The sequence below is a fragment of the Thermobia domestica genome, chromosome 1 (assembly GCF_964235325.1).
Source record: "Thermobia domestica chromosome 1, izTheDome1.hap1.1, whole genome shotgun sequence".
In the NCBI taxonomy this organism is placed as follows: domain Eukaryota; kingdom Metazoa; phylum Arthropoda; class Insecta; order Zygentoma; family Lepismatidae; genus Thermobia; species Thermobia domestica.
Genome location: NC_137454.1, coordinates 297,113,068 through 297,139,419, shown reverse-complemented (window position 1 = coordinate 297,139,419; position 26,352 = coordinate 297,113,068). Strand labels below are relative to the sequence as shown.

At 35.0% G+C, this 26,352-nt stretch overlaps 1 protein-coding gene across 1 annotated transcript in view; it reads right to left on the bottom strand.

The window, feature by feature from the left end:
• The window catches only part of Pen (karyopherin subunit alpha), an 89,065-nt gene extending 63,212 nt beyond the window's left edge, over positions 1 to 25,853 (bottom strand). The window contains exons 1-2 of the mRNA XM_081726911.1: positions 25,696 to 25,853; positions 8,199 to 8,273 (exon numbers count right to left, since the gene is read on the bottom strand). Coding sequence (XP_081583037.1) covers positions 8,199 to 8,273 — 75 coding nt within the window. The 5' untranslated portion in view covers positions 25,696 to 25,853. The remainder of the gene's footprint in view (positions 1 to 8,198; positions 8,274 to 25,695) is intronic.
• Between the last annotated feature and the right edge of the window lie 499 nt (positions 25,854 to 26,352).

Genomic DNA, 26,352 nt, shown 5'->3' with positions numbered 1-26,352 from the left:
AACCGTTTCTCGCTATCTATTACCATATTTACTATATAATGATTAACGTTAAAACCGGAAATGGTTGATTTGTACCGCTTCCGGTTTGAATATTACATTCATCAGGGAACTCGATTCTTAACTATTGACTCTGTACATCGTGGCCAAAATTGATGGTAATCCATCAGATAGTACTTGAGACTGTTTGTTTCACTGACGGACAGAATGAATATATGGCTATAGAGTTTTGATAAACTAAATTCGTTAATGAGTGATGATGGAACAAATATAAGAAAGGGAACCAAGAGTAAGCCTACCACCGGAAAAATTTTCGAACACAAAATCAGCCATCGAAAACCCACATGTCCTGGGTTAGAATACCATAGATGAAAACTCTACCACTGAGTCATCAATCACCCGCTTATTAGTTTTATTAATTATTATATTAATATAAATTAATGAATGCCTGCTTATGTTAATTATTGAACAATTACATTGTATACTTCGTAAAGTCAAAAATTATAAATTTGTATTTACTGTACATACAGTGAGCGCAGAAAGTGTTCGTACACCTATGCTATTGAAACGAGAATGCTTGCGAAAAAGAAACAGAAAATTTAAGAAGTGTAGTAACACACACAATATGAATAATGAAAACTAAGCTTTATGAATATACCAATAAAGAACAAAAAGACAAGTTTAATGGTCAGAAAGTAAATAAATTCCGTAGAAAGTGTATAGAGTAGACGCAAAAAGAGATCGTACACCTGACGTACGAATACGAAACAAAGATACCACAACTGGGGTTCACTAGTATTCACCTGATTATATACCTCTGTTTATAGCATGACGAATAACAGAATAAGTTTAGTTGTGAATAGGAGTGAAAAAACTGCACGGTGGGCTGTAAAACTGGGAAGCAACCGAACAGAAACAAATGAGGAGACAAGAAAAGTAATTATTAAATTGCATAAGAAGGGTAAATCTTTGAGAAAGATAGCAAACCTTGCAGACAGACCTCGTTCAACAGTACAAACAATAATTGCGATGTATAATGTTTCTATCACTGCGAAAAAAAAAAAAAAAAAAAAAAAAAAAAAAAAAACTGGAAGACCAAGAGTGTTGAGTGAACAAGATAAACGTTACATTATTAGGGAAAGAAAAAAGTTTCCGAAAAGTAGTGCTGTGCAATTGGCAACGGATCTGGAAACACGCGGTGTTAAAGTATCAGCCAGTACAGTGCGGAATATTTGTAGGGTATCATGCTCGGATAACCAGGAAAATGTTATGGGTGAACAAGACAAATCGTATAAAGAGACTAAAGTTTGAAAAAGAGTATAAAGATAAGGGATCAGGCTTCTTTCTGGAATAGGGTCATATTTTCGGACGAAAGTAAATTTAATCTTATCGAATCCAATGGGAGGCGTATGGTATGACGCAAGGTGAATACAGAGATGAATCCTCAAAATCTCGTCCCTAAAGTAAGACACGGAGGAGGGTCCGTGCTCGTCTGGGGTTGTATGAGTGCCTCAGGAGTGGGTCGTCTCCACTTTATCGATGGAGTGATGATCCACAAAGTGTATATTAACATATTAAAAGAAAAATCTCCATACTAGTGCGCAGAAAACAATTTATTGTTCAGCAAGACAACGACTCCAAACATACAGCGGAAAATACTCGATTGTGGCTACTCTATAATACCTTGAAACAGCTTCGCACACCTCCCCAATCCCCAGACATGAACCCCATAGAACATCTATGGTCTGTTCTGGTGACAAGAATCAGAAGGCACAGCTTTTCTACTAAAGAAGGCCTGAGAAAAGCTATTCAAGAAGAATGGGACATAATCAGTCCCGAAGCTACTAACTAACTAACTAACTCTATGGCCTATGGAACCCGGAGGTTCAATGCCGCGTTCACAAAAGCTCTCCACTGACTTCTATAGTCCCGAAGCTACAGAACTACGAACTACTACAGGTGAAATCAATGCCACGAAGACTACAGACAATCATTAACGCACAGGGTAATCCCACAAAATAATAAATAACGTAATATACTTTATAAGCATTAATTCAATCATAAGTGTACGGTGACTTTTTGCGTTTACAAAAAAGGAATTCTCTCTTTTCTTCTGAGCAAAACAGTGATTGTCTTTGTTTGGCCTTTCTCTTGTATATAGAAATAAAATGTATGAATGTGTAGTCTTAATTCTGGTTATATATATATTTTCCACCTCCCGTTCTCATGCTAGCTGTTTTCAATATAAAGTATGCACGGTGTACGAACACTTTCTGCGCTCACTGTAGGTATGTTGACAATAAGCGAATGTTATTAGAATATTTGTTGAGATTTCTTTTCCTTCACTGCCTTTCGCCTGATTAAAAAGTAGTTTGCAGTGCTTTGGAGCAGCTGCAGGTGGGAACGCGATAATGTTTGAGACATACCGGCGACTTTTTTGTGTGTGAAAATAAGACCTTCTCATAAAGCAGTAAATAACTGCAGTAGCAATTGTCTACGTAAGTGATAAAGACATATCCAACTACAAGAAACTAATACAGTATATATATTCATTATTGTGTTTCTCTTTTAACAGCTACTAGCTAGGGATGGCCAATTCCAGAATTTTTACTTTCCGGAATCCGGAAAGTAAAATCGGAAAAATTCCGGATCTCGGAAAAATTCCGATTTTTTCTAAATTCCGGATTTTTTCCGAATTCCGGAATTTTTCCGAATTCCGGATTTTTTCCGAATTCCGGAATTTTTCCGAATTCCGGAATTTTTCCGAATTCCGGAATTTTTCCGAATTCCGGAATTTTTCCGAATTCCGGAATTTTTCCGAATTCCGGAATTTTTCCGAATTCCGGAATTTTTCCGAATTCCGGAATTTTTCCGAATTCCGGAATTTTTCCGAATTCCGGAATTTTTCCGAATTCCGGAATTTTTCCGAAATCCGGAATTTTTCCGAAATCCGGAATTTTTCCGAAATCCGGAATTTTTCCGAAATCCGGAATTTTTCCGAAATCCGGAAAGTAAATTTTCCGATTCCGGAAAACAAAATTTCCGGAATCCGGATTCCGGAAAATTTTGGCCATCCCTAATATATATATATATATATATATATATATATATATATATATATATATATATATATATATATATATATATATATATATATATATATAGCAACCGCAAACTGCACTGGAGGTAGAAGGACTCAATGATGCCAGATTTCTAAACTGAATGAACTGGTTCCTCTCTGTTTTGAAGGTTTCCATTCCAGATTGTCATATGGGAACAGCAGAAGTAAAAACTTATTTTTCAGTTCAACGTAGACCCAACTTGCATTATGTTAGTATTCGAAAGTTTTCGATAAAGTGATATATTTATTTATTGCCCTTAAAATATCTGTAGGAAAAATTAGCTAACGAAGAATCTCATTTTTTAAACCGGATTTTATTTTCTTCAGGATGACTTAAAAAAAAAAAAAAAAAAAAAGTAAGGAAAGGGGTAAAATTTATGCACTTAAAAAGGTAGATATTTATTCTCAATTTCTGCAAGAGCCTAACTTTTGCCGCTATAGTTTACAACTAAAGGCAGGTAGTAGGGTGATTTTCCTTTCTTCCCTTTATAGTTTTCCGATTTTTGCAAGCCATAATGAAATGAATCATATTTGTAAATTTAAGCATGATTTTTTTTAAGTATATTATATATATATATATATATATATATATATATATATATATATATATATATATATATAAAGAAGGAAAGACAATATGTCGTACGTCTTCATCCACGATTGAGTAACACAAAAAGAAGTTAAAAGTTAACTTTTTTTTTTGTATTGTTTTGCAAATTAAAGAAACGAAGAGAAGGAAGTGAAAAATCTTAGCTTGGAATGCTTTCTCAAAAAATTTCATTCCTTATAGAACGCTTCAATTTATTGTTTATGACCAATGTTTTTCACAGTTGTCAAATAGTAAGTTTTAGTTATCTACTTTCCCTTGAGATTTTGTTCGAAGAGATTGTAGTATGGTGGTGGTGTCTACGTATTTTCTTGCTGATTGGAAATTTCTAATTTCTTTCGGCGGTACCAGATAAGCAACCTGGTCCTTCTGGCCAGAAAAGTCTAAGTAACAAATAAAAGAATCGTGTACTTGGAAGTGAAGCAAAGCAGAGGAAGCAAAACACGAAAGTTTCAGGGGGCTGAAGGTGGTCGAAGCTACTCCTAGCTAGGGTCTGGTTTCGATATGAATATTGGTTAAGAAATGCGGGCGATATGTATCTTTTTTAATTAATGCTAATTATTCAACACTTATCCCCACAAAGCATTTAATTTTCTTATTACTAAGTGCAAAAATTGACGTACATTACTCTCAAAAGTCGATATAAAATTAAAAAACTAGAACATTTTCGAAAGAGAGGATAAAGAATTATTTGAGAATCGAGACAAGACGAGACTTCAACCTTAACAAGACGTCTCCTCTCGTGGACAACACTAGTCAAGTCTGAGTTAAATCGTTTTTGCGCGTCCCAAACCAGTGACCTTACTTTAATCAAAGATGATCACATATTGGAATAATATAAAAATTCTAAAACATTTATTTAATATCACCAGTTTATTGGCTTCAATGATGAAACCATAGACCCAGCCCACGTCACTAACCTTAGGATACGTTTTCATGTAAGATACTTGCACTCAATTGAATTACATTGATTTCAATACAAAAGTAAAGTATTTACAGATATTCTCAACAGCTTGTTTTCAATTTTTATTTTAAGTTTCGGTACTGACAGTATTATCAACCGAGTGCTAATCAAATTTTTAATTTTGCTGACATTTTGCACTAATCTTTGTTTCTAATTACCTGAGGATATTTCTTTAGTAAAACTAAAATTATAATATTATAGAAATTGACCCCATTTTCCCTTCAAGAACAGAATTAAAAAAAAAAGAAAATCCGAAGGTCGCGGCCTGTAATTTTTTTTTTTAATGAGAAGTGTATGTGCTGAATCTTACTCTTTAAGCGAATCCTCACATTCGGCATTTTCTAAACAAATAATCGGAAATTTGAATATTAATACAAACCCCCTCTTTTCTCCTATAGGAGCGAAGTTTTCGCAATCATTGAAACGTGTTTTCTGTTAATTTTAAGAATTTATCCCCTAGTTCCATCTTAACTTCAAGAATTTATGATACATTCTAAGTATTAATAAAAAAAAAAAAAAAAAAAAAAAGGATTTTTAAAATTGTTTTATTAGCCCTTGCCTTTTGACAAAGGAATATTCTGTACAAATCCATGTTTCTATCTATAAGTTTGAGTAAGGTATTGATGAGCAAGTCACTTTAGATATAATCTTTTAATTTTTAAAATAGTATATATATATATATATATATATATATATATATATATATATATATCTTTTTAAAAAAATAATTCGTGTTCAGTTTTGGTATTTTCGCCCTACTTGAATTTTGTTGGCACCCGATCATAACATTTTTCTTAGATCACTTTTTATTACACAATTCACGAGTCAATACGTTTATACTACGGCTTTCTAGAAGGAAGAACATATAGTGTCCAGACATTTAAGAAAAAATGTGACAACTTTGTCCCTCAGCACGTGCAGAAAACACTTTTGTGGTCATGCTTGTGGAAGGAGCTGTTTCTTACGAAGGGTATGGGTAAGGGTCGCTTAACGGTGGCCGCGACTGTATATTATATATATATATATATATATATATATATAATTTAGTGTGAATTATATATCGAATTGTGTATTTAAATAATATAGCTGGTCTACTTTGCCAGATAAAAATTTACATTACCTGTATTTTGGTATGAGTAACTCAATTTCGCAAAAATTGATACTTGGTCTAGTCTGGCTGGATACCATCCAATTTAAAGGAATTTTATGCAGAATGCACATTAAGTTACCAATGTTTGCAACAATGTGATACTTGACAAAATGTGACAGATTAAACAAATTAGTCTTTCCGAATGTTCATTTCCTGGCTGAGCCGGTCTAGCTTACTGTGAGGTCCGCGCTCTTATCAACTTTTCAATTGTGCAGTACCATTGTTCTGTCCATTCTTGTGTAGGTGTTTAGAATTATGCAAATAGAGCGTTGAAGTAGTCAAACGTATAGTGAAACTTATCAGTTCAGAAATTCAAATTTATACTCTTCAAATTCTTGAGTATGATGGACTCAGTGTTAGTTGACAAAACTCACACGTATGTAGTTTTTAAATGTGAATATATTGTTTTGCTCGACAAATTGTCTAAAAATTCTGTTTTTATAAATATTTGTAATGAGTGATTTTAGTTCATGAAATTTATTTACATCGGACACAGAATGGGGGAAAAAAAAAGGGTAATACAATACAAACAAAAGGCCAGTATAATTCGAACACTGGCAAAACCAATGCTGAAATTGCGCGGATTATGAAAATTCATAAAAAGTGGTAGAATAGGCAGATGAGGCGAAAAGTGAAATAGTCTCCTAGATAGAGAAGTACACTGCAGACAATTGTCTTGCAGATTTCAGATCAGATCTTTTTACGAGTTAATGGAAAACACTGCAAGAACACCTATAACAAGAAATCCGTTAAAGAAATAACGTCTGGCAACATTGCATTCAAGTAGACACTGAAAAACTTGGCTGAACTACGCCAAAACTGTGCAATCTACTTATCAAATCGCGTTAATATCCAATTAAATATTAGCTTAAGTAATTTTTATACAAACCTACATTCAACTTTCGCTTAACAACGGATGTCACATTTGTTGTAATTTACGCCATTGTTGCAGATGTAACTTCTGTAACGTAGACAATGCAAACCACGCTTAGGAATTCCATTAGTTTGGGAAATAACTATTGCTACTGTAATTCAATTGTGACAGCGTGATCATGGGAAGAGGAAAAACATGAGCAGTTCAAGGGGAAAAAATTAAAAAGAAAACCTCCAAGTTTTTCCACTATCATTAAAGTGTTACGAATTGCCATTAATACAACTTTATTTTGGACAATCATAGGGAACAGGCCATCTGAACCTAAGTTTGGGCCAATCTACACGGCATCTTATAGACGCCGAATGGAATGGAATTCCATTATTCTACTTAGATTTTTGTAATTCCTTAATGTGTGTACTTCCGAGCTTTCAACTTTCCCCTGGAGTCTTGATCGCGGAGGATAAAAACTATAAAACTTCCGGGAATAAAATTGAACACTTACCAACAGAAGTGCACTATCAAGTTCAAATCAAATTATGGTGATGCAAGCTGCAATATGGCGGAGTGAATTCGTGGTCTCTTATTGTCTTTAGTGAACGGTTGCCCGCTTGTGCTAGTATTCTCGTTATGCCAATCCTGTGCGAAAACCCCCAAAACGTTACAAAAGAACATTTACGAGTTATTACACAGATCCCAATGAAAAACCGGGTATTTACTCCCAATCACCGCCAGTGGAAAGGAATATACTATTATTGGTGACAATTATATTCTCGGCATTTTATTTTTTAAATTAATCGTAATATGTAATCAATGTATTTAAAGAAAATGTTCACATAGTAAAATGAAATCTTTCAAAGTTAAAGTAAATTAATGTCCCAAGATTGCCACAAGACAAATCTTATGATTAATGGAAACCGTCCACCATACGCTCACCTGGAATCAAACATACACTCCTCTGCGCTAGATGACTTTCTATACCAGTGAGCCACTGCTCTCGTGTAAAAACATTCGTACGAATCTGAAGACTAATTTTATTTTTCAATTCGTGTGATTAATGTGACTTCAATGTCTCCTATTTCAGACACATTTAACTACATACAATAGCCTTCATTAGCTGATTTATTGTGGGAAACTTTCTTCGTCTCCCCTATGGTTCTAAAACTACTACTTACCACAGACAGATCATGCAAAGTACAAGAGAAATTCTATTCGTATTTTGCTTTGTGTACATAAAGTTCCGACTCCTCTCCGCTACTGGAGAAACAAATTGCTAGTAACATTTACAATTATAAAGGAAAACATTACGTAATCAGTTCCACAGCGACCGATGAAAGTCACTGTTCGAGTTTCTACAGCAAGTAAGAAAGCGCTCATGAATCTAAGCAAGCCACAAGCTAATACCTGGAAGTTGAACCACTCTCTCCAAGTAGATAATGTCATGCATTTTCCCTAAAATACTATTAAGGACAGCTACCTAATACTTACCTCAACATCCTTGCCCCGATTTTTGAAAGTCTTCAATCTATTAGGCACAACGTTTTCTTGTGGTATATCCTCCATCTGCAAGGATGAGAATAAGGTTGCAAAAAATATTTAAAAAATAAATCTTAACATTGAATTTACTGATTCATTCTACACATGACAATCGTCCGCTGAAGTACGAAGCATACGAATATTTACAATAAAAACAAGTAAATTAACAGCACAGAAATAAAAGTTGCAAGTTCGAAATGAAATTATTTTTTTCAATTTTACGTCCCACGTTTCCGCCGGCTAGGCTACAAGAGACTGATGAATGAATGGAATGGTAGAATAAAGTACGAGGAAACGGGATAACCCCGAGAAAACCCATGCACACTGTCCACTACAAAATTCACTTGGCGGGATGTAGTTAAGTTACAAGTTTATACCTAACTACATTCGCAGCTGTAAAGTAAAAACTAGAACGTTGTGACAAGGGAATTTATAGCTCTCATTCCTCTAGGCGCAGCAGTTATGTTCAAGTGATATTAGAATAAGCAGAAATAACCTGAGTAAAATGTAACAAGATTTCCAAATTTTGTATGGTTCTTGAGATTATATATATATCTATATATATAAAAGAGAACGCACAAATCCTTTGTTCCCTCATCACGCTAATACGGCTGAACCAATTTCTTTCATTTTTGGGGGGTTATTAGGATTTGGACCCTAGATGGTTTTTATCATATCACTTTAATTTTTAATTACCAGTGTCTTGAGATAATTGACCATTCAAGTGTCCATAACGTACAAATCCTTTGTTAGTTCATCATAGGTAAAAATAAACGTATTTATATGCAACCCGCATGACCGTGTCACTCGGCGGGTTAACATAAATGACAGGCGATATAATGTTAACATTTACTGCAATCTACTATGGTTTTTATCATATCACTTGAAAGCGAAAAAGTAAAAATTATCTAAGTAACAAAGTTTATTGCGTTCCGGGGTGACCGCAGCGAAGCGGGGCGGGTTAACATAAATGACAGGCGATATAATGTTAACATTTACTGCAATCTTCTATGGTTTTTATCATATCACTTGAAAGCGAAAAAGTAAAAATTATCTAAGTAACAACGTTTATTGCGTTCCGGGGTGACCGCAGCGAAGCGGGGTGAACGCTGCTAGTATATATATATATATATATATATATATATATATATATAAAACTGAATACCAGGCAAAGAAAAAAAAACTGCAATACAACCAGATTAACAGTTGCCACTAGTTTTTTTTTTCTTTTTCTTCAAATGGCACTACATCAGATTATTATGTATTTCAAATCTACATATTAAATGAAAACTCACAATAGCACAACTATTATGCCGTTACAAACCAACGACGCTGCAAAACCCCAAACATCGAAAAACAAATTTTTAGAGACTTCTACAACAGTAATAATGCGAGTGAGAAGGCACAACGCATATCCGAAGTACATTTGTGTAGAATAACTAGTCATCAAATGGCCGTTTTCAAACAAGTAGAAACAAAGTTACAAGAAATTGGCAATTTGATTTTCTTCAAAGGACTATTTCCAAAGATTGCTTATTCTCTTTCCAGCCTTAGAAAAAAGTAGATGTAAACAAACATACCTGGCTCCCAGTGGGTCGATTAGTTATTGGTCTCACTGCACTAGTATCCTACCGCAATATAATCCCTACTAAAATAATTTAAAATATAGTGGAGTAGCATAATGATAGAATCATGCATATTATGATAAACTTTTGCACAGAGCTTACTAACATAGTAAATTTTGATGTAGACTCCAAAAATCTGACGACAATTTCCTGGAATTCCAGGCGCTGGAACATCTGGAGCACTAGAGAACGGTATGTTATGGCTGGAATAACCATTACGTGAAAACTGCTTGACCTACAGAGCCAACGTAAGACTCAAATGCAAGAGAAATAACAAGCCTTTAATTTAAATTCTATATTGTCTTAATTGCACATCATCTGTTGCGACCATATCCCCAGTACTCAGTTTTGCTAATAATTTAGTGTCATTTAGGATCACAGCTTCTTCGCGTACACGATTCCTTAGTTCCAACGTGCGCACGTTTACTAATGTTTCATCACCTGCTTCATCACAAAAGCAGCAAGCGAATTTGACCAACTGGGAATGATGATCGAGTAGATGGTCTTGCTTGAGAGTTTTTAACATCTTGCTTTCGTTTGGCAGCAATAGCCCGCGCTAGCTTACTTTTCTCGAATTTATTTCGGCAAGTTTCGTGAAATTTCGCATATTTTCTACTCATCGTTTCCTCTATACCATTTCCATCGTCGAGAAGATTAAGTTGAATGCTTGATGGAAGTCCAACCTTTTCTTTAAAATCTAGAAGATCATTGCACAAAGATTTAAAGTTTGCTCCATTGTCCACGCGCGAGCTGTTAGCAAGACAGACCAACGATTCAGCTTTATCGTTCTGACATAAAATACACATGTTCCAGTCGATGGTTTCAGAATTAGAATGGCTGAAATCGGCTGGGATATTAATCTCTCATTTTCTTTTCGACATTTTTTTCTAACTGTTACTGTTTGTTCAGTAGTTGTTTCTCCCTTATAAATACCTCAAAATATATATATATATATATATATATATATATATATATATATATATATATATATATATATATATATATATATATATATATATATATATATATATTGTAGCACTATCAGTTCTAACTTATATATTCAACCATTATATACACATTTACGTACAAATTAAAGTTTCACATTACCGGCCTGTTTTCTGTATTTTTTGTCCAATCTGTTTTTATATTTTATAATCTCAAAAAAATCTACAGGCAGATATTTTACCAAAAAAAATTATAGCAGTAATTTGATACAAAATAACCTCAGAATAGTTTTCATTCCAAGAAAAACGATATGTTTTGATGTTATAACCAAACGTAACCAGATATATTTCCAGAAAATAGAACTCGAAGTAAATAGTCTAATGCATTCTGCAGATGTCGGGATTCACCTTTTTATTTTCAGAAAAAAATCTATTCAAAAAATGAACGTAATCCACAAAATTCAACAGCTAAGTTTTCTTTTATTCAGTATCTCATATCACAAACGCTGTTTGTACCCGTAGTTGCTTAACCTCCACTTGCTAAAATCTAATCCAACCTAATGTTGGACATGTTATCACTTGTAAGGATCACGCCAGCCATTTTTAGACCTTCCCATACAGATTGCGAGAAAGTTATTCAGTAGTTGAGTAGGAATTTTTATATATTCTGGTAGCTTAAACAACGATGATTCTTGTGATATATAAATCTTCTCTCAACTCTGTTTCTGTTAAACAAAAACTTTATCAACATTACCTGAATATCTGCATATATCCCAATGAACAGCAAAGACCGGCTGGTTATTTAAAGTTCCAGCTTCAAGCTTCTTTCACACATGTAATATTAAAAGGCTTTTTTGATAAAATATAATTTGATTTTTCAAGACAACAACTCGTTTGTCAAATATAAATAGATTTCTTCAGTTACGGCGCAAAGTTCTATCATTACAACCATATTTTCAGCTGGGAGTCACTGTAGCCAGCCACTGCAATTATCTACAAACATCTACCTAACCGCGCTTAATTTCTCACTGCTGCCTAAACATTTGCAACTGTATACTGGGAGGAAACACATGCGTTTGTTATGCTTCCCTTGGTGTCAGATACAACCACTGGGTGGGTCACTTTTGCATTTATTTTTTGCTCACAAAATGATCAAGTAAAGTGTGATGGCTGCAGGCGTTTATTCAATACTAACATGAACGGAAACCATTGGTGTAGCGCATCACATTAAATGCATATAGCTCCGAGACTATTGATCTCATATACACTAAAAGGATATCAACGTAAAGCTTAAGGTTTTGCTAAACGATTTGCAAGAGTGTTATTGCGATATCTGTTAAACCAAAGCTTCCAGATGGATAAAACCATGAACAAAAACCATAGGTTTATGTTTTTTAATGAATTTTGGCCCCCTCGTACGGCCCTGGATGATGTGCAATTAAGACAATATAGAATTTAAATTAGGCTTATTATTTCTCTTGCATTTGAATCTTACGTTGGCTCTGTAGGTCAAGCAGTTTTCACATAATGGCTATTCCAGCGATAACATACCGTTCTCCAGTGCTCCAGATGTTCCAGCGCCTAGAATTCCAGGAAATTTGCGTCGGAATTTTGGGGTCTACGTCAAAATTTGTTACTATATTAGTAGACTGTGCAAAATTTTATGTTCTTATCACAATATGCATGATTCTTATGAATTTTTCCTCTAATCCACTCCACTAATGAAGATATTTGAATTTATCCTGCATTTTGTGATAAACGCAATATAAATAATATTTAACAACAGATTTAGCTTTATTTCAACCTCACTCCTATTTGAACATATAGGATTTACTGCGTATGCGTTCGCGCGCCTACCCTCATATTTAAAATTATTGTAAAATGCAAGTTTCTTGGCGACGATGAGTAACAATCCATCTTAGTCTCGCGTTATAAAACACAAAAGAGGACAACATGGACAGAGGCAATCTCGGAATGATTTAAGAAAATATATATTTACAACATAACAGTACTGTGTCAGTGCGTTATTTACCCACCAACTGTAACCTTACACTTTGGAAATTATGCGACGACAGTAAGTAAGCAGGCGATCTTGCTCTTTACGTCTTTCGCTGCTGAAGCACGTGTGAGCCGCGGAGTAATAAATTTCGCTTTGTTTACGTCTACTTTGTTCTAAGGTTGGAAAGACTTTAGATAACAATCCAATTATGTAAATGACTGAATAAAGATGGTAACTCTATTTGCAGTAATATGTCAACCTGTTCCTGAGATATTCAAGTTGTAAAAATTGTTATATTGTTTAAAATGGTATATTTAAGAGTTCTTTAAAACTCTTGTCGTAATATTTTCTATTGTATCAGTTTTGCCTTGATACTAACTAAGGCCTATAGGACAAGGAGGTTCAATACTGCGTTCACAAAAGCTCTCCACCGACTTCTATCCTTAGCCAATGGTCATTTCCTTTTTGTCCAAAGGTTGTAATTTAAAGACACCATTGTGTAGAACTTGTCTTCAATATACCACATACCAAAAATCTATTTCTTCGTTACCGAGATATAACGCTTCAAACAATGGAAAAATGAACTGCTTACGTCACGGCAACACAGACAAGGGTTTTATCCGTAGCGCTCTTGGAAGCTTTAGGGAATCTTTTCATATCACAGTTTCTTACTGCAAACTACAAATAAATTTAGTAGAATAGCGAAAGGAAAAAGGCAAAGTATGTAACACACTGTATATAAACTTAACGTGTTAATAAGATCCATTTTCCTAGCTTGAAATACATTAATGGTCATTTTAGATACTTATACACTTAAGGAGAAATACTTTACTATTGAATTACCCGAAAAACCTTAGAGCCTAAGCACTATATCAGTTCATGCGCAGATTGAGAAGCTCATCCAAACACGATATTCGTCTGTGCCCACGGACCTCCTTTTGTAACGCTGTCAGAGGAATGAAATTTGACAAACTGCGAATGTTAAGTTCGTTCGCCATTCCTGGCGCAAGTTCATTGTTCATGTTTTGCTGTGAAGGATGTTCATCCCCGCACTGAAATGCCCAGTTTCAAGCAAATAAAAATTAGCTTTTGTTCTCCGTGGTGCATGTTCGCTGAAAACTGCCTCAAACCAAATTTTCACCATCAATCTATTCTGATAAAGAAAACGTAACAACCTTTCTACATGGAGAGGGAACGTGCGCTCAACCCTGAAGCAGATGCAAGGTCACCACAATTTCACTAACAACTAACACTTACAGAAATTATACATCCGAAGCAAATCCTACAATGTAAAACCACTTAAGCTGTAGAACTTCACATTGGTGCACTAGTGGTGACATGAAAAGCTTGATTCGACGAGACGCAAGGATCACCAATGCATCTGGAGCTCCCTCATGGTTTAGCTGTTGATCAGGGTTGGCAAAAACCATGGTTTTTATTGAGAACCTAAAAACCCGGTTTTTTGGGTTTAAACCCTTTTTTTTTTTTTTTTTTTTTTTTTTTTTTTTTTTAATAATTTGCTCTATGTATTTATATCACATATGGACAGAAATAAGCTTGTTTCGCCTTGGTGTTAGTATGCAACAACCGGGTTATGCTGGAAGGGGTCACATAAGCCTAAAGCGTAATCCAAACCGCTTCTCGGCTCAGATACAAGAGAAATTTTCCTCCATTTGAACTCGAAACCGGGACTAATTGGCCACAAATTCGATACGTCTGCCGACTCACGAAGGACTCCTGATAAAAATACGTTGACTGATCTTCATATATTTGTTAATATAATCATCAAGTCATTAGGACAGAAAGATCAATTGCACAAGTGGAACCATTATACAGAATTACATATGGACAATTTCAGAATACTACAGAGTACAGAAGAACTAATTTAGTCAAAGTTAAACAAATATAACGACTTACTTTGCATATCAGTAAGGAAAGTGAATAAAGATACGAATTATTTGAGTCCACTTTGGCTCTGACCCATTTATAAATGGTTACCAAAGATTCTTATTTCAATAATTGCCTCTCGTGGGGTTTATATGACCCCCGTCCCCAAAAAAATACGGCATTTCGATGTATTTTATCAATAGTAAACATTATTAAAATTAAGGATTGTTTAGAATTTTCCTTTGGTTGCATAACAATAATAAACTATATAAAAATCACAAAAGAAACATCCATAAAGTTACATAAAAAAAATTGCTTTTGTAATATTTTTTTTGTAAAGAATGGGGAATTTAAGTGAATTTAGTACGAATATGGGAATGAAACGTGATAACTAAGGCCCGGATTTTTATGTTTTTACATATTTTTTCCTTTGTATGTACGCTGGTGAAAATATGAAATGTTCGCAAATTACGAAGTAAGGAGCCATATAAACCAAAATCACGTTACATATTTTTACATATTTTGAAGTCTGTTACATATTTTCCGTCTACTGTACATATTTTTAAATAAATTCAGTTTTCTGGCTCCTTTTCGCTAATTTTCTTTAAATAATACGCAAATAAAAGTAGGCTTATATATGTAACAATAACTCAAAAAGTACTTTATTCAAATATCTGTATTTTTTTTCTCTCACTTTGTTCAACCGATTTGCATTGAGGGAAAGCTGGGTTAAACCAAATCGTACACTCTACAATATGAAGAAAGAAAAAAAAAAAACGTCGTCAGTTACCGCTTCCAATCCTGAAAAAAATCTGTTTTCTTATATATAAATAAAGAAAACAATATAAGGATTTTTGTGCTTACGCCTTTGCAAGCAGACGCCGCTCGGATGTGTGCCGACAAAACAAACTAAAACGCATACAGTTGGCTGGCTTTCTCACCTTTTTTGTATGTGCAACCTCTACGGAAATACAAGAAACTCAACATTGTGCAGGGAGAAACAGGTGCGAAAACTGCCCGAAAGTTCCAGTCAGTTTTGAAGAGGAATCCAGGATACCTAACATTGAGGACTGCATGCAGGAGAAGAAACGGAGGCACCTGAGGAAATTAGTCCTGGAAAATGCCATTTGCTGAAGTTCGCGCCTGTCACTTCCTGCGACGTGGAGAGGTCTTTCTCAGCCTATAAAAGGATTCTGACTGACCAACGACTCTCTTTAGCTCCTGAACAATTGGAAAAGTATGTAGTGGTTCATTGAGCATCAGCAAAGTAAGCGCTTTTTTTTTCATCATATACAATAATATGGTTTTCATTTTTTCAGAGACAATTTCATTTGTTACTAGTAAAAGCTTGAAGTATCTGTGGCAAGTTAGATTTTTTCGAATACCATCATATAAAATACTTAGTGGTTCATGGTGCGCTCCGAAAGTAAGCGCTCGTTATTTTAAATATTTTTTTCTCTTTTGATATTCAATAATGTGATTTTCATTTCTCCACGAGACAATTTTATTTGTTCTTAGTGAAAATTTGAACGTATCAGTGACAAGTTAGTGACAAAGTTTTTCCATTGCGTAAAATTATTTAGTGGTTCATTGTTCGTCCCAAAAGTAAGTGCCTTTTGTTTAAATAAATATTTTTTTGTGTTTATATGTTCAATAATGTGGTTTTTAATTTCTTTATACATATTTTCATTTGTTTCTTCTGAAAATTTGTACGTATCCGTAGGAAGTTATTTACACTTGTTAAGCTTTTATTACATAAATATGTTACAGTATATTAATTAGCTAAGAAAATAGCACAGACACAAAATAAACACGAACAAATATTTTTACATATTTTCATATTTTTAACATATTTCTTACATATTTCATTGATTTTTGCTACATATTTATGTACATATTTCGGTACTTTGGACTACATAAAAATCCGGGCCTTAGTGATAACCCACAAATGTGTATTCAAGATTTTACGAATAGTTACACTTTTACGAACATTTTTAGTTTTTTGGTTTGGTTTTAGTTTGCTGTTAATATACGCAACTTTGACATAGGAGACATGGGTTCGATTCGCAGCGCGAGCTTACGTGTTTCGGATTCCACGCCTCGTAGCCTCGCTGATGAAAGGGACGCTAAAATCAAATCATGTTTAAATGTTTCTGATTCCCATATGCCTTTTTGATGAACCCGAAGGAGAAAATGTTCAACATGTTTCTCAGCTGTGAAGTTCTTTCCAGGAAGATCAACGACCCTGATTTTTTTAATTTATTTGTGTGTGTGTGTGTGTGTGTGTGTGTGTGTGTGTGTGTGTGTGTGTGTGTGTGTGTGTGAGAGAGAGAGAGAGAGAGAGAGAGAGAGAGAGAGAGAGAGAGAGAGCTGCGAAACGAAATAAGCCTAGCCATTGTAAATATAAACTGCACACACACCTGGACGAATAGATTTGCACAGGATGTCCAAGGGATGAAAACTGACGTCCCAATATTGCAATCCAAGTAATGAAGTATGGATATTCCTTACATGTGAAAGAACATCCCTGGATGCCTGAGGAATGTATTGGGATTAAGGATGGAATGTCCGAACTCCTTGAGCTCGTCTGTAAGTCAGGGTGTCTACTGGAATACCAGAAAGTAAATTCATGACTTTTTCATGACTTTTCATGACCTTTTTGTTCAAATTTTCATGACCATGGCGATAAAAATTTACCATTAGTAATAACAAACCCCTACCATCAGCGGTGCATCGGAACTATGCGGGTTGCTAGTCTTAAATATCACTTATTGTGAATCTTAAAGAAAGAATCTAAAATTCTGCCGCCTTGTGCTCGAGCACAGAATAGCACTTACCTAATTACGGGCCTGCTCTTACCAGTGAATCACTCTATACTGTATTTGAAGTTTTAATTCTGAGTATAATTATCCATCTAGCAGAAATTTGTCTGAAATTAAGCACTCAGAGAACTGCCCAAAGGCAAAACAAATTATAAAAGAAATTAGTTTTAAAAAATAAATCATCAAATTTAAAATCTGCAAACTCAAACGAATAATATTATTTGCATAAGTCTAAAGGCCCAAAAATCTACAATTTACATTTCTTAGAAGTAAAGAAATAGCAGATCAGAAAGTTGGACAGTAAAAAGTTGTTACTATATTACAGAGACTAGAAGATGAAATGGGGAGCAGCTAGGAAGACAGTAAAGTACCAGTTAGCCAGCACTAACTGGTGGGGGAAATTCTCACAATTACTGACCTGATACAACTGTTTCAGTACATGCAGTATGAGGTATAAAAGTATGAAGTATAAAAATATACTCTGAGATTTCAGATTTTCATGACCAGTTGGGTAAATAAAGGACTTTTTCATGGCTTTCATGCCCTATAAGCAAAATATATGACTTTTTCATGACTTTCATGACCAGTAGACACCCTGTAAGTTAGTGATTGGAAAGTTCTTCGGCATTGCTATCGTGCGACCCACAGCTCGGAGTCTACTTACGCCCTTGTATAGCAACAGAGTATGGATAAGAAAATTTCGTGTCTCGTAGTTTATGTCCCAGAATCATCCACTGGACGTGTTGGGTGCCCCTTGAACATCCCTAATTTTACTGCACATCCCTTCAACGTCCCTGGAACGTGTATATTGTTTGAAGCAAAGCTAAACCTAAATAAACTAATCTAAACTAGTTGGAATAGGTAAGCAAACAAAATTATGGAAGGTTTCAATTAAGAGCTCCCTCCCGAATTTTCAGTTTAGTAGCGAAATTTTTCGTTACAGCAGACCTGATTAGTATGGAATTTCAAATTAGTGTTGCAAGGTATTACTTTTTACGCAGTAGTATAATAAGATACGCATGTAGTGGAGAACAAAGGGAGCATGAAATATCTAACAATTTTACTGCCCGCTCGCTACAATATCTGGCGTGGCTTATGTTATTGATATATCTATTTTACTTGTAGTATAGGAAGTCGAAGGCATTTCGACACCAAAACATTGTTCCAGTTTGTACAGAGAACTAAAAATTGGTAAAAATTTAGTTATTTTCAAAAATGTGTATGGAGAGAACTGTTTATGCGTGGCCTTTAATGTGAAGAACGAGGTATTAACGTTAGCCAGCACGGTGCAGTGAATATACAGTGCATGAACCTTCAAAAATTTGCAAGAGAAAAACCATTAATCTGGAATCGTAATCGTGACTTGAAATAACGAACTATTTCTGTACAATGTTCTCAATTTAATCCTGGAACTAAGCATGTATGAAGTAAATTATAATAGTTTAAAAAAAAATTAAGAAAATTCCATGCACTAAAGTTCATGCCATTGCTTGAAGAAAACTGTCAGGCTGTTAAGCGTTGAGAGGACCACGCTATTAGAAAGATAGTAGTTTGTCGCAGTAAGATGTCTTGTTATTGCTGCTTAATGCAGGCCTCCCAGGACATTGAAAAAAAAAAAAAAAAAAAAAAAAAAAAAAAAAAAAAAAAAAAAAAAAACAATATAGGACAGTTTGGTTTATACAATGGAATATCTAAAGCACAGAAAAAAAAATGTAAGAAAAGGCCACCCTTCACCTCAATAGCCAACTGGAAACAAGATTTAGACTAAAGAGACCTTGTCAGTTTACAAGAACTTGTAGTAGTCAAAAAAGAAAAATCTTGAAACCCAATCTTTCTATTTACTGTGTACACATTACAACTTCTTGAAAGCAAGAAAGGTACTTCCACCTATGCAGCACTGCACTAGTGGACAAACAGTGAACTTCCTCATTAAAAACTTGTATTTTGGCGCATTCTCCCTCCCTGTTGAAAAGAATCAGTTGTTTCAGAAGCGGCGAAACTGGTTTTTCCTTTATGTCAGCGGGAGGGCGATAGCAAGTAGCAAGCAAGACGTCATAGAAAGTTGCACTCTCTGCATGAAAACGTTTTATGACCCTTTCAAGACTATGTATACATTGTGAAATATGGTAGGGTTAAGTGGTTTTTTTTTTTTTTTTTTTTTTTTTTATGACAGCTACAAGTTCTTGTAAAGTGACAAGGCCTCTTAATACAGATATACAACTTTTTACTTTTTAAACTTAGCCGACCTGCTGTATTGTTTTGAAAAAGATTGAAATAAAAGACTTGATTTACTGATTTAGAGAAAAACTCTTGTGGTCCGAGTTGCCTATGCCTTTCCCTCGAAACACCACTATTATACATTTTTACTTTTACATTTTAAAGGTACAATAATGAACTAGTACACGTGTCTTTTGCGACACCTTTGTTGTGGCATTTTTAAGTCTTTTCGTTCCATCCTCAATCAGGGCTTGTGCAGCTGACACGTAGTCCATGAGCCGATGCTTTATTGTTTTCTGAAGCCGAATGTTTCCCCCCTCTGAAATTAATTTTTCAACTTCTTGAACTTCAACACATGCTTTCCTCCACATTTTTGGCACTCACTTTTGTCTTTTCTGCTGTGATCTTATGCTCAATTTCTTGCTGTTCTAAGTTTTGTTTATCTCTGTCCACATCTTCACGATATTTCTTATGTTCTTCTTTGTAGTACATTAACATTTCTTTAGTGCTATTAACTTCATTTGCATATTTAGCCACTAATCGTTCGTAGCCCATTGATGGTTTCTTCATTCAGTCCTTGTCTCTTGGATGGCATCAAGTTCTTATTTCTCGAAAAATTACATTCAACAAATACCTAACCGTGTGAAAGAGTTGACACTGCTTTCACAAGTTTAGTAATTGTTGGACAGCTTGGTTTCCTTTTATTATTTTCGAGCAGCATTACTTTGTTCCAATACAGTCAGCACTACAGTCAACAAAGAAGTCATGGTGTATGCTCTGATCACTCAAATTCGCTACTCGTCTACGGCTTTGTCAATTTCCTGACTAAACACCTAGGGCACACAAAACGCTAATCGTTACTAAGATGGCAATATCTTATCTTGCTCTTCCTTTGCATGTCTAACAGCAGGATGCAAAATCTGGCAATGTTTCAAAATCCCGTTGTTTAGCGGCAGCCTTTGTTGAAGGTAAGTTTGTTACTTTTATGAAGAATTTCTTTGCATTTAATGTGAATAACTGTTGTTGCACCTTATCGACTTCTTTCGACGCCAACCGTGCGCCTTAATCAGCCATCAATTCTGTTATCTGCCAGATTTTTTCTTTCACTTTTATATTTAGAAGATCAGAAGTTCTCATCGTACAGATCAAATACTACAACTCTTGCCATTATTCTTTAAATTCATCATGCAAATATATAGATAAGTGGAACCTGTTTTTGCATAATCACAAGAAATTTATCAAAGTGCCTACACTAATAAGAAAATGTAACTATGCAAATGTAACAGGAAATCTCAAATTCTGACGGATTCTCTTGTAGCGTTCTGACTAATGAAATTTGATTTTGCTTGGGAAGGAAATTAAAGAAATATTCTGTCAGTGCTGACCACAATTCTAAAGAAACCAGGATTTTCACCATTTTTCTGCTTTCTATGACTTTTCCAGGGCGTTTCTACGACACATTTGTTTCCAGGTTTTCGAGGACGCGTAAGAACAATGCATATTATGTACAGCAATATTGGGAGGCAGTGAATACCTAGCCAATATTGCTGCACATACACAAAGAAAATGCTAACAGCTTGCGTTATAAGAAACTGGAGCATGGCAAGGTTCCTCAGCTAAGCTTCATTGGGGAAGAATAAGCACATAGGAAACAAAGAATAAAAGTGGACATGGGAAGATAGGGAAAAGGAAATAAAAGAAATAGTGAAGATTAGTGACTAATCCTCAGAAAAAAATGCTAAGACACATTTAACATATTACTAATATGTAGCAATTTAAATTACTGGAACTGACCTTTGAATTATTAAAAATACAAGCCATCACAGAAAAATATAGGAAATACAGGAAAAGACTAAAATATAGGACAGCTGGGAATGGAATATTATTTGCTTCAATTGGTTTCATAAAGTGGTGACCAGGAATTGCTTTGTGAAACAATGTTCATTACATTATATCTTGTGCCAGAATGAAATTGCGTTCCCCCTAACTGGCAATGTCGCTACAGTCCACGTCACCCAAATTGGCGTGTGGCATGAGCTAATAATCTCGCAGTGTGCTGTTATTAAACCTTCAGGGAGAAATCTAAATTTATAACTGACTTTGTTCGCAGTTTTTTCTTTCTTAAAGTTGGGAAAAAAAAAAAAAAACTAATCTTTACTATCACTTCTCTTTTTGTCACATAGAAAGATACACACACACATAGGCCCCTCTTCCCCTTCCCAACATGCACAAATTGGGACGACCAACATGTCTTTTCATCCATCCAAATAAAGCAATATTTTGGGACTTTCTTTTCCGTTACGGCTCGCAAGACAGTTCCAGCCGAGGACTCACCGGGAAGCGCACGAAGTGGCAACAGCGTACCAAGTGCTTCTCCAAACAATTTGTTTATAGTTTTGAAAGCACTTTAGTCCGGGTTTTACCATGGATAAAATAAGTGAGGGCATATGAAAGACTGCTCTATTCGATGCTGTTTTACGCAGGCGGCATATTTCTGCCTAGTGCAACGTTACTAGTATGAAACCATGACAAGTGCTACTGTAACTCGCATCATTGGCAAAACTCACTTCCTTTCACTATCCTCGCTCGCACGCATATCTATCACCGCTGACGCGCTTGCTCCATTCGGATGGCGGGCCCACCAGCTTCACCCTTCTCTGAATCGCTTAGATATCATTTGTGATGTCTAGTGGCCACCTAGCACAGGTTTGTGTTTTTCCACTAGTTTTCATGCTACACATCTGAAATCTTAAAAAATTGGATGGCAGTATCTCCAACTACTTTCATGGTTCCAGAACATAATACCTTGTTTGTCTAATTTGTGATAAAGTAGAAGTACAAGGGCCTTGGGAGGCCTTCTAACTCCCTTCGCTAGCTGTCCCTAGCTCAGCTATATTTTGTAAAGTAACACTGTAAATCTTATATATGCAAGATTGGGGGAGATACTAAATAACAGTCAAAAATTTTAATTCTTCAACAATTACTTCTTGTGTCCTCTTGAATTTTATCTATGCCAAGTGAGATATGTCGCTCAGTGGAAACCTTTTAGAGGACAATAAGGAAGTCTGTGAAATAATTAATTTTTCAACAAGTCTTTAGTGTTGTGACAAAAGTAAACCTGTACGAATAAAACCTCCAGATCGTGCGATAAGATCCTCCAACGAAGGAAGTTTTCGTTATTCTTTCAACAGAAATCTGCATCGATAATTCAAACTACCTATCATATTACGTGAATTCACTTGAGAATATACGGTTACAAGTAGGTAAACTTTACAATGCCAGCTCTAGTAATTGGTATCCTTATGCAGACATAAATTACACTACTAATTTTAACAAAATAGGACCAAACTAAGCTAAACCGCTCTTACTCTACTATAACCTTTGAAAGTGGTCAGTCCTAATTACCAAAGTGCAACTGGAGAAGCTATTGTAAGTTTACTACTAAAAGCTCTCGGCGCGGGATCCCGTATTTCGAATCTCGATGGGAGCACATATGCTTCAGTTTCCAAATTTAAATGGAAAAAACTTTCATTAACCTATACCAGTTTATAAACCAGATATACTATGCTCTGTTCAGCTTATGATATAGGCAATTGCCACGGGACTTTACGGGAAGTTAAATTAAACTACACTCCCTAATTTACCTGTGAACGCCATATGCTTACATCCTTTACGCAGAGAAAGACGAACACACAACGGGAACAACCGAAGGACATAGGATTTCATGTTCCCGGACAGTCTCTAATATGTTACCCTTCACCTTTATAAATGTGATCTAAGTCGCGTATTTATAAAAATAGAATAAAAAAAAACTGCAGTCATGATTATACGTTTCCACAGTCCGTCTCACATATGTCACATTTCAGTTGAATGGATTATGTCTAGACGTGTTGGGACAGAAGTAAAAATAGATTTTAAGAAGAAAGGAGTTGATGTTACGTAAGAGTATTGAGAAGTCAATGGATTAAAAATACACTGTATGGAAGCGATATATGCGAAATGCTATAGGGCCTGATGGTAATTTTGATGTAACGTAACGTAACCTAACCCGAATAAAACCAAAAATTATGGTGATTTTAACCTTTCTAATTAAATTTAAAAAAGGCTGGATCCCCAAAACTGAACACATGCCAGTTCAACTCATGAGAATTAGTTACTTCACGGTAACTTCAAGAAGAGCATCCATAAATGGCGAAGTACGTCAGAATAGAGTACATTAGTTTTGATTTCAAGTGAAACCGAAAGAGAGAAAACAAATTAAAGTCATTACTCAAACGGTTCTACCAAATTGTCATATTTCTTATATTTTAGGTGAAGTTAGAGCTTTCAGTTTACTAAATTTCCACACTTCCTACATCTTTAGACTGGGTTAGACGTTCTAAAAATACAGATCAAGTTATGAAGATGGTCGTCCGTTTAGCAAAATTTTAAAAGTTTAACGTAAAAAAAAAAAAAAAAAAAAAAAAAAATGCTCATTTGTCTGCCTGATATGTTAACAGAGCGGAAGTGGTATTTATTCTTTTATATGCGGTTAAACATGTGGAAGTAGAATATTTGCATGCGGAAGGAACTACTTCGCGCAAGGACACCACTGATTGGATTGTGGGAAAGTAACGAGCATTTCTATTCTGAACAGGTCTGCAAATATACAGAGATGTTTCATTTTGTATCCTTACGCAGAGACGAGAAATTACACTATTAATTTCAACAAAATGGGTCAAAACCTCCCTTACTTCAGGCTAAACCTACCCTGTCCTATTCTACGGCATTTATTCCGAAGTTGGGCGTCCGCTTTCGCCACGTTTTTTTGCTGTCATCTCCTTTCCACATTTTCTACAATTTGTTATTAGGTTCATTAATCCGTGCTCTTCACAAACTTTTGAAAGATTTTGCTCGTTATCAACGAATCGCTTCACAAATGTTAAAACTATTAGTTCATTGCCCTTGTACATTCGCCATGTTGGTAACATAAATGCTCGTTACTTTCCCACAATGCAACTGTTTGGTTACCTTGCGCCAAGTAGTTCCTTCCGCTCGCAATATAGTCAAATGTTTATAACCGCTTATATATAACAAATAAACAGATTTTTCGAGACCCTTATATATTATCAAGCACACAAACGATCAAATTATACATATCTTTCCTGTAAATTTTAAAAATTTTGCTGGAAACGGACGCCCAAGTTTGGAACTTAACCCTATTCTACTTATCCCTAGGCCTATCTTACCTTACTCTAACCCATCCAATTCTATTACATTTCAAGCAGTCCTAAAAATAATTTTAAAATTTTCGTAGCTGTTTTACGCTTTTTGTAGAAAACTAAGCTGAGGCCAACCTCGGAATAAATGCCTTAAATACTTACAATATTCTTACAGATTCTACCCGCCAACATACTGTACATTAACAAATTACTTATACTCACAGTCATTCCTTCAAGAAAAATGTTTCAAATCGTATTTACCTGTAAATTTTGTTCGGTAGAAGTCTGATCGAGTGAAACCGAATTACCTATTATACTAGTTGAGAAAAAAATACCGTTGAAAAACTAACAAAGTACTTACTTTATACGGTATATTTAAAAACAATCAGGGAACAAAGAAGTGATATTTCAACGAAACTTCACCACCGAATTACACGTGCAGAGATGACACGTTTATATCGAATTCTGAGCACCACACATTTACAAAAGGTGTGAAGTTTATACTATGATGTTTGAACTACCAATTTATTACACAATTACTGTATATAGCGAATGAATGCGTAACTTAAGAAACTATACCCCGAACCGCTATTTAATTTCCACCAACATACGTTCATTATACATTCCAAAGGTTAATCTACACTGAAGGCATGGACAAACCTACTTCACATTGCTAAAAATCTACAACAAAAATTAAGATTTTCAATAAAAGAAATTATATTAATAAAGTACTAAACAATAACATATATTTTACCTTAAACTAGCACGCAAATTCTTCACAATTCAAAAATTCATTCACAAGAGACCACTCGCTTTCAATGCTCCAGCCAAACTCCCATGAATTGAAACATCCAATGATTGTTAATGGTACAATTTAAAACCAGGAAACCTTCTCCAATTGGGTACAACAAGACAAAACTTTTAATCCTGATTGGTTAAAATAACTATGACAAAAAGTAACTGCACATAATGTTCACTGGCTTTTATGCTTCTTCTCTTATGAACTTTAGAAAAAGAAAAAACTGTACAATTAAAAACAAACTACTATATTAACTGTAGCGAGCCCCATTTTGTAACAGTAAACATCACTCAATAAACAGTCCATGGTTTAGTTTGAGATGTTGGGAATATAACATAAATTTCCTGTTTTCGTGTTTCTTTACGATTCTCTTACGTACAGTGGAAGAGAATACGATGCGGTTGAGAATTAAGGAGCCCAACTGATTTTGAAAAAAAAAAAAAAGAAAGAAAGAAAGAAAAAAAGCGAATGCGAACAACGTCCCTCCTTTTAGTGATTCACCTTAAATTATGTACTTGTAAATTCGTATCTTACGCAGTGGCGGCTTTAGCGGGCACATCGGGTAAGCATGGGCCTACCAAAAATTTTTGGAAATTTTTTATAAACGCTGAA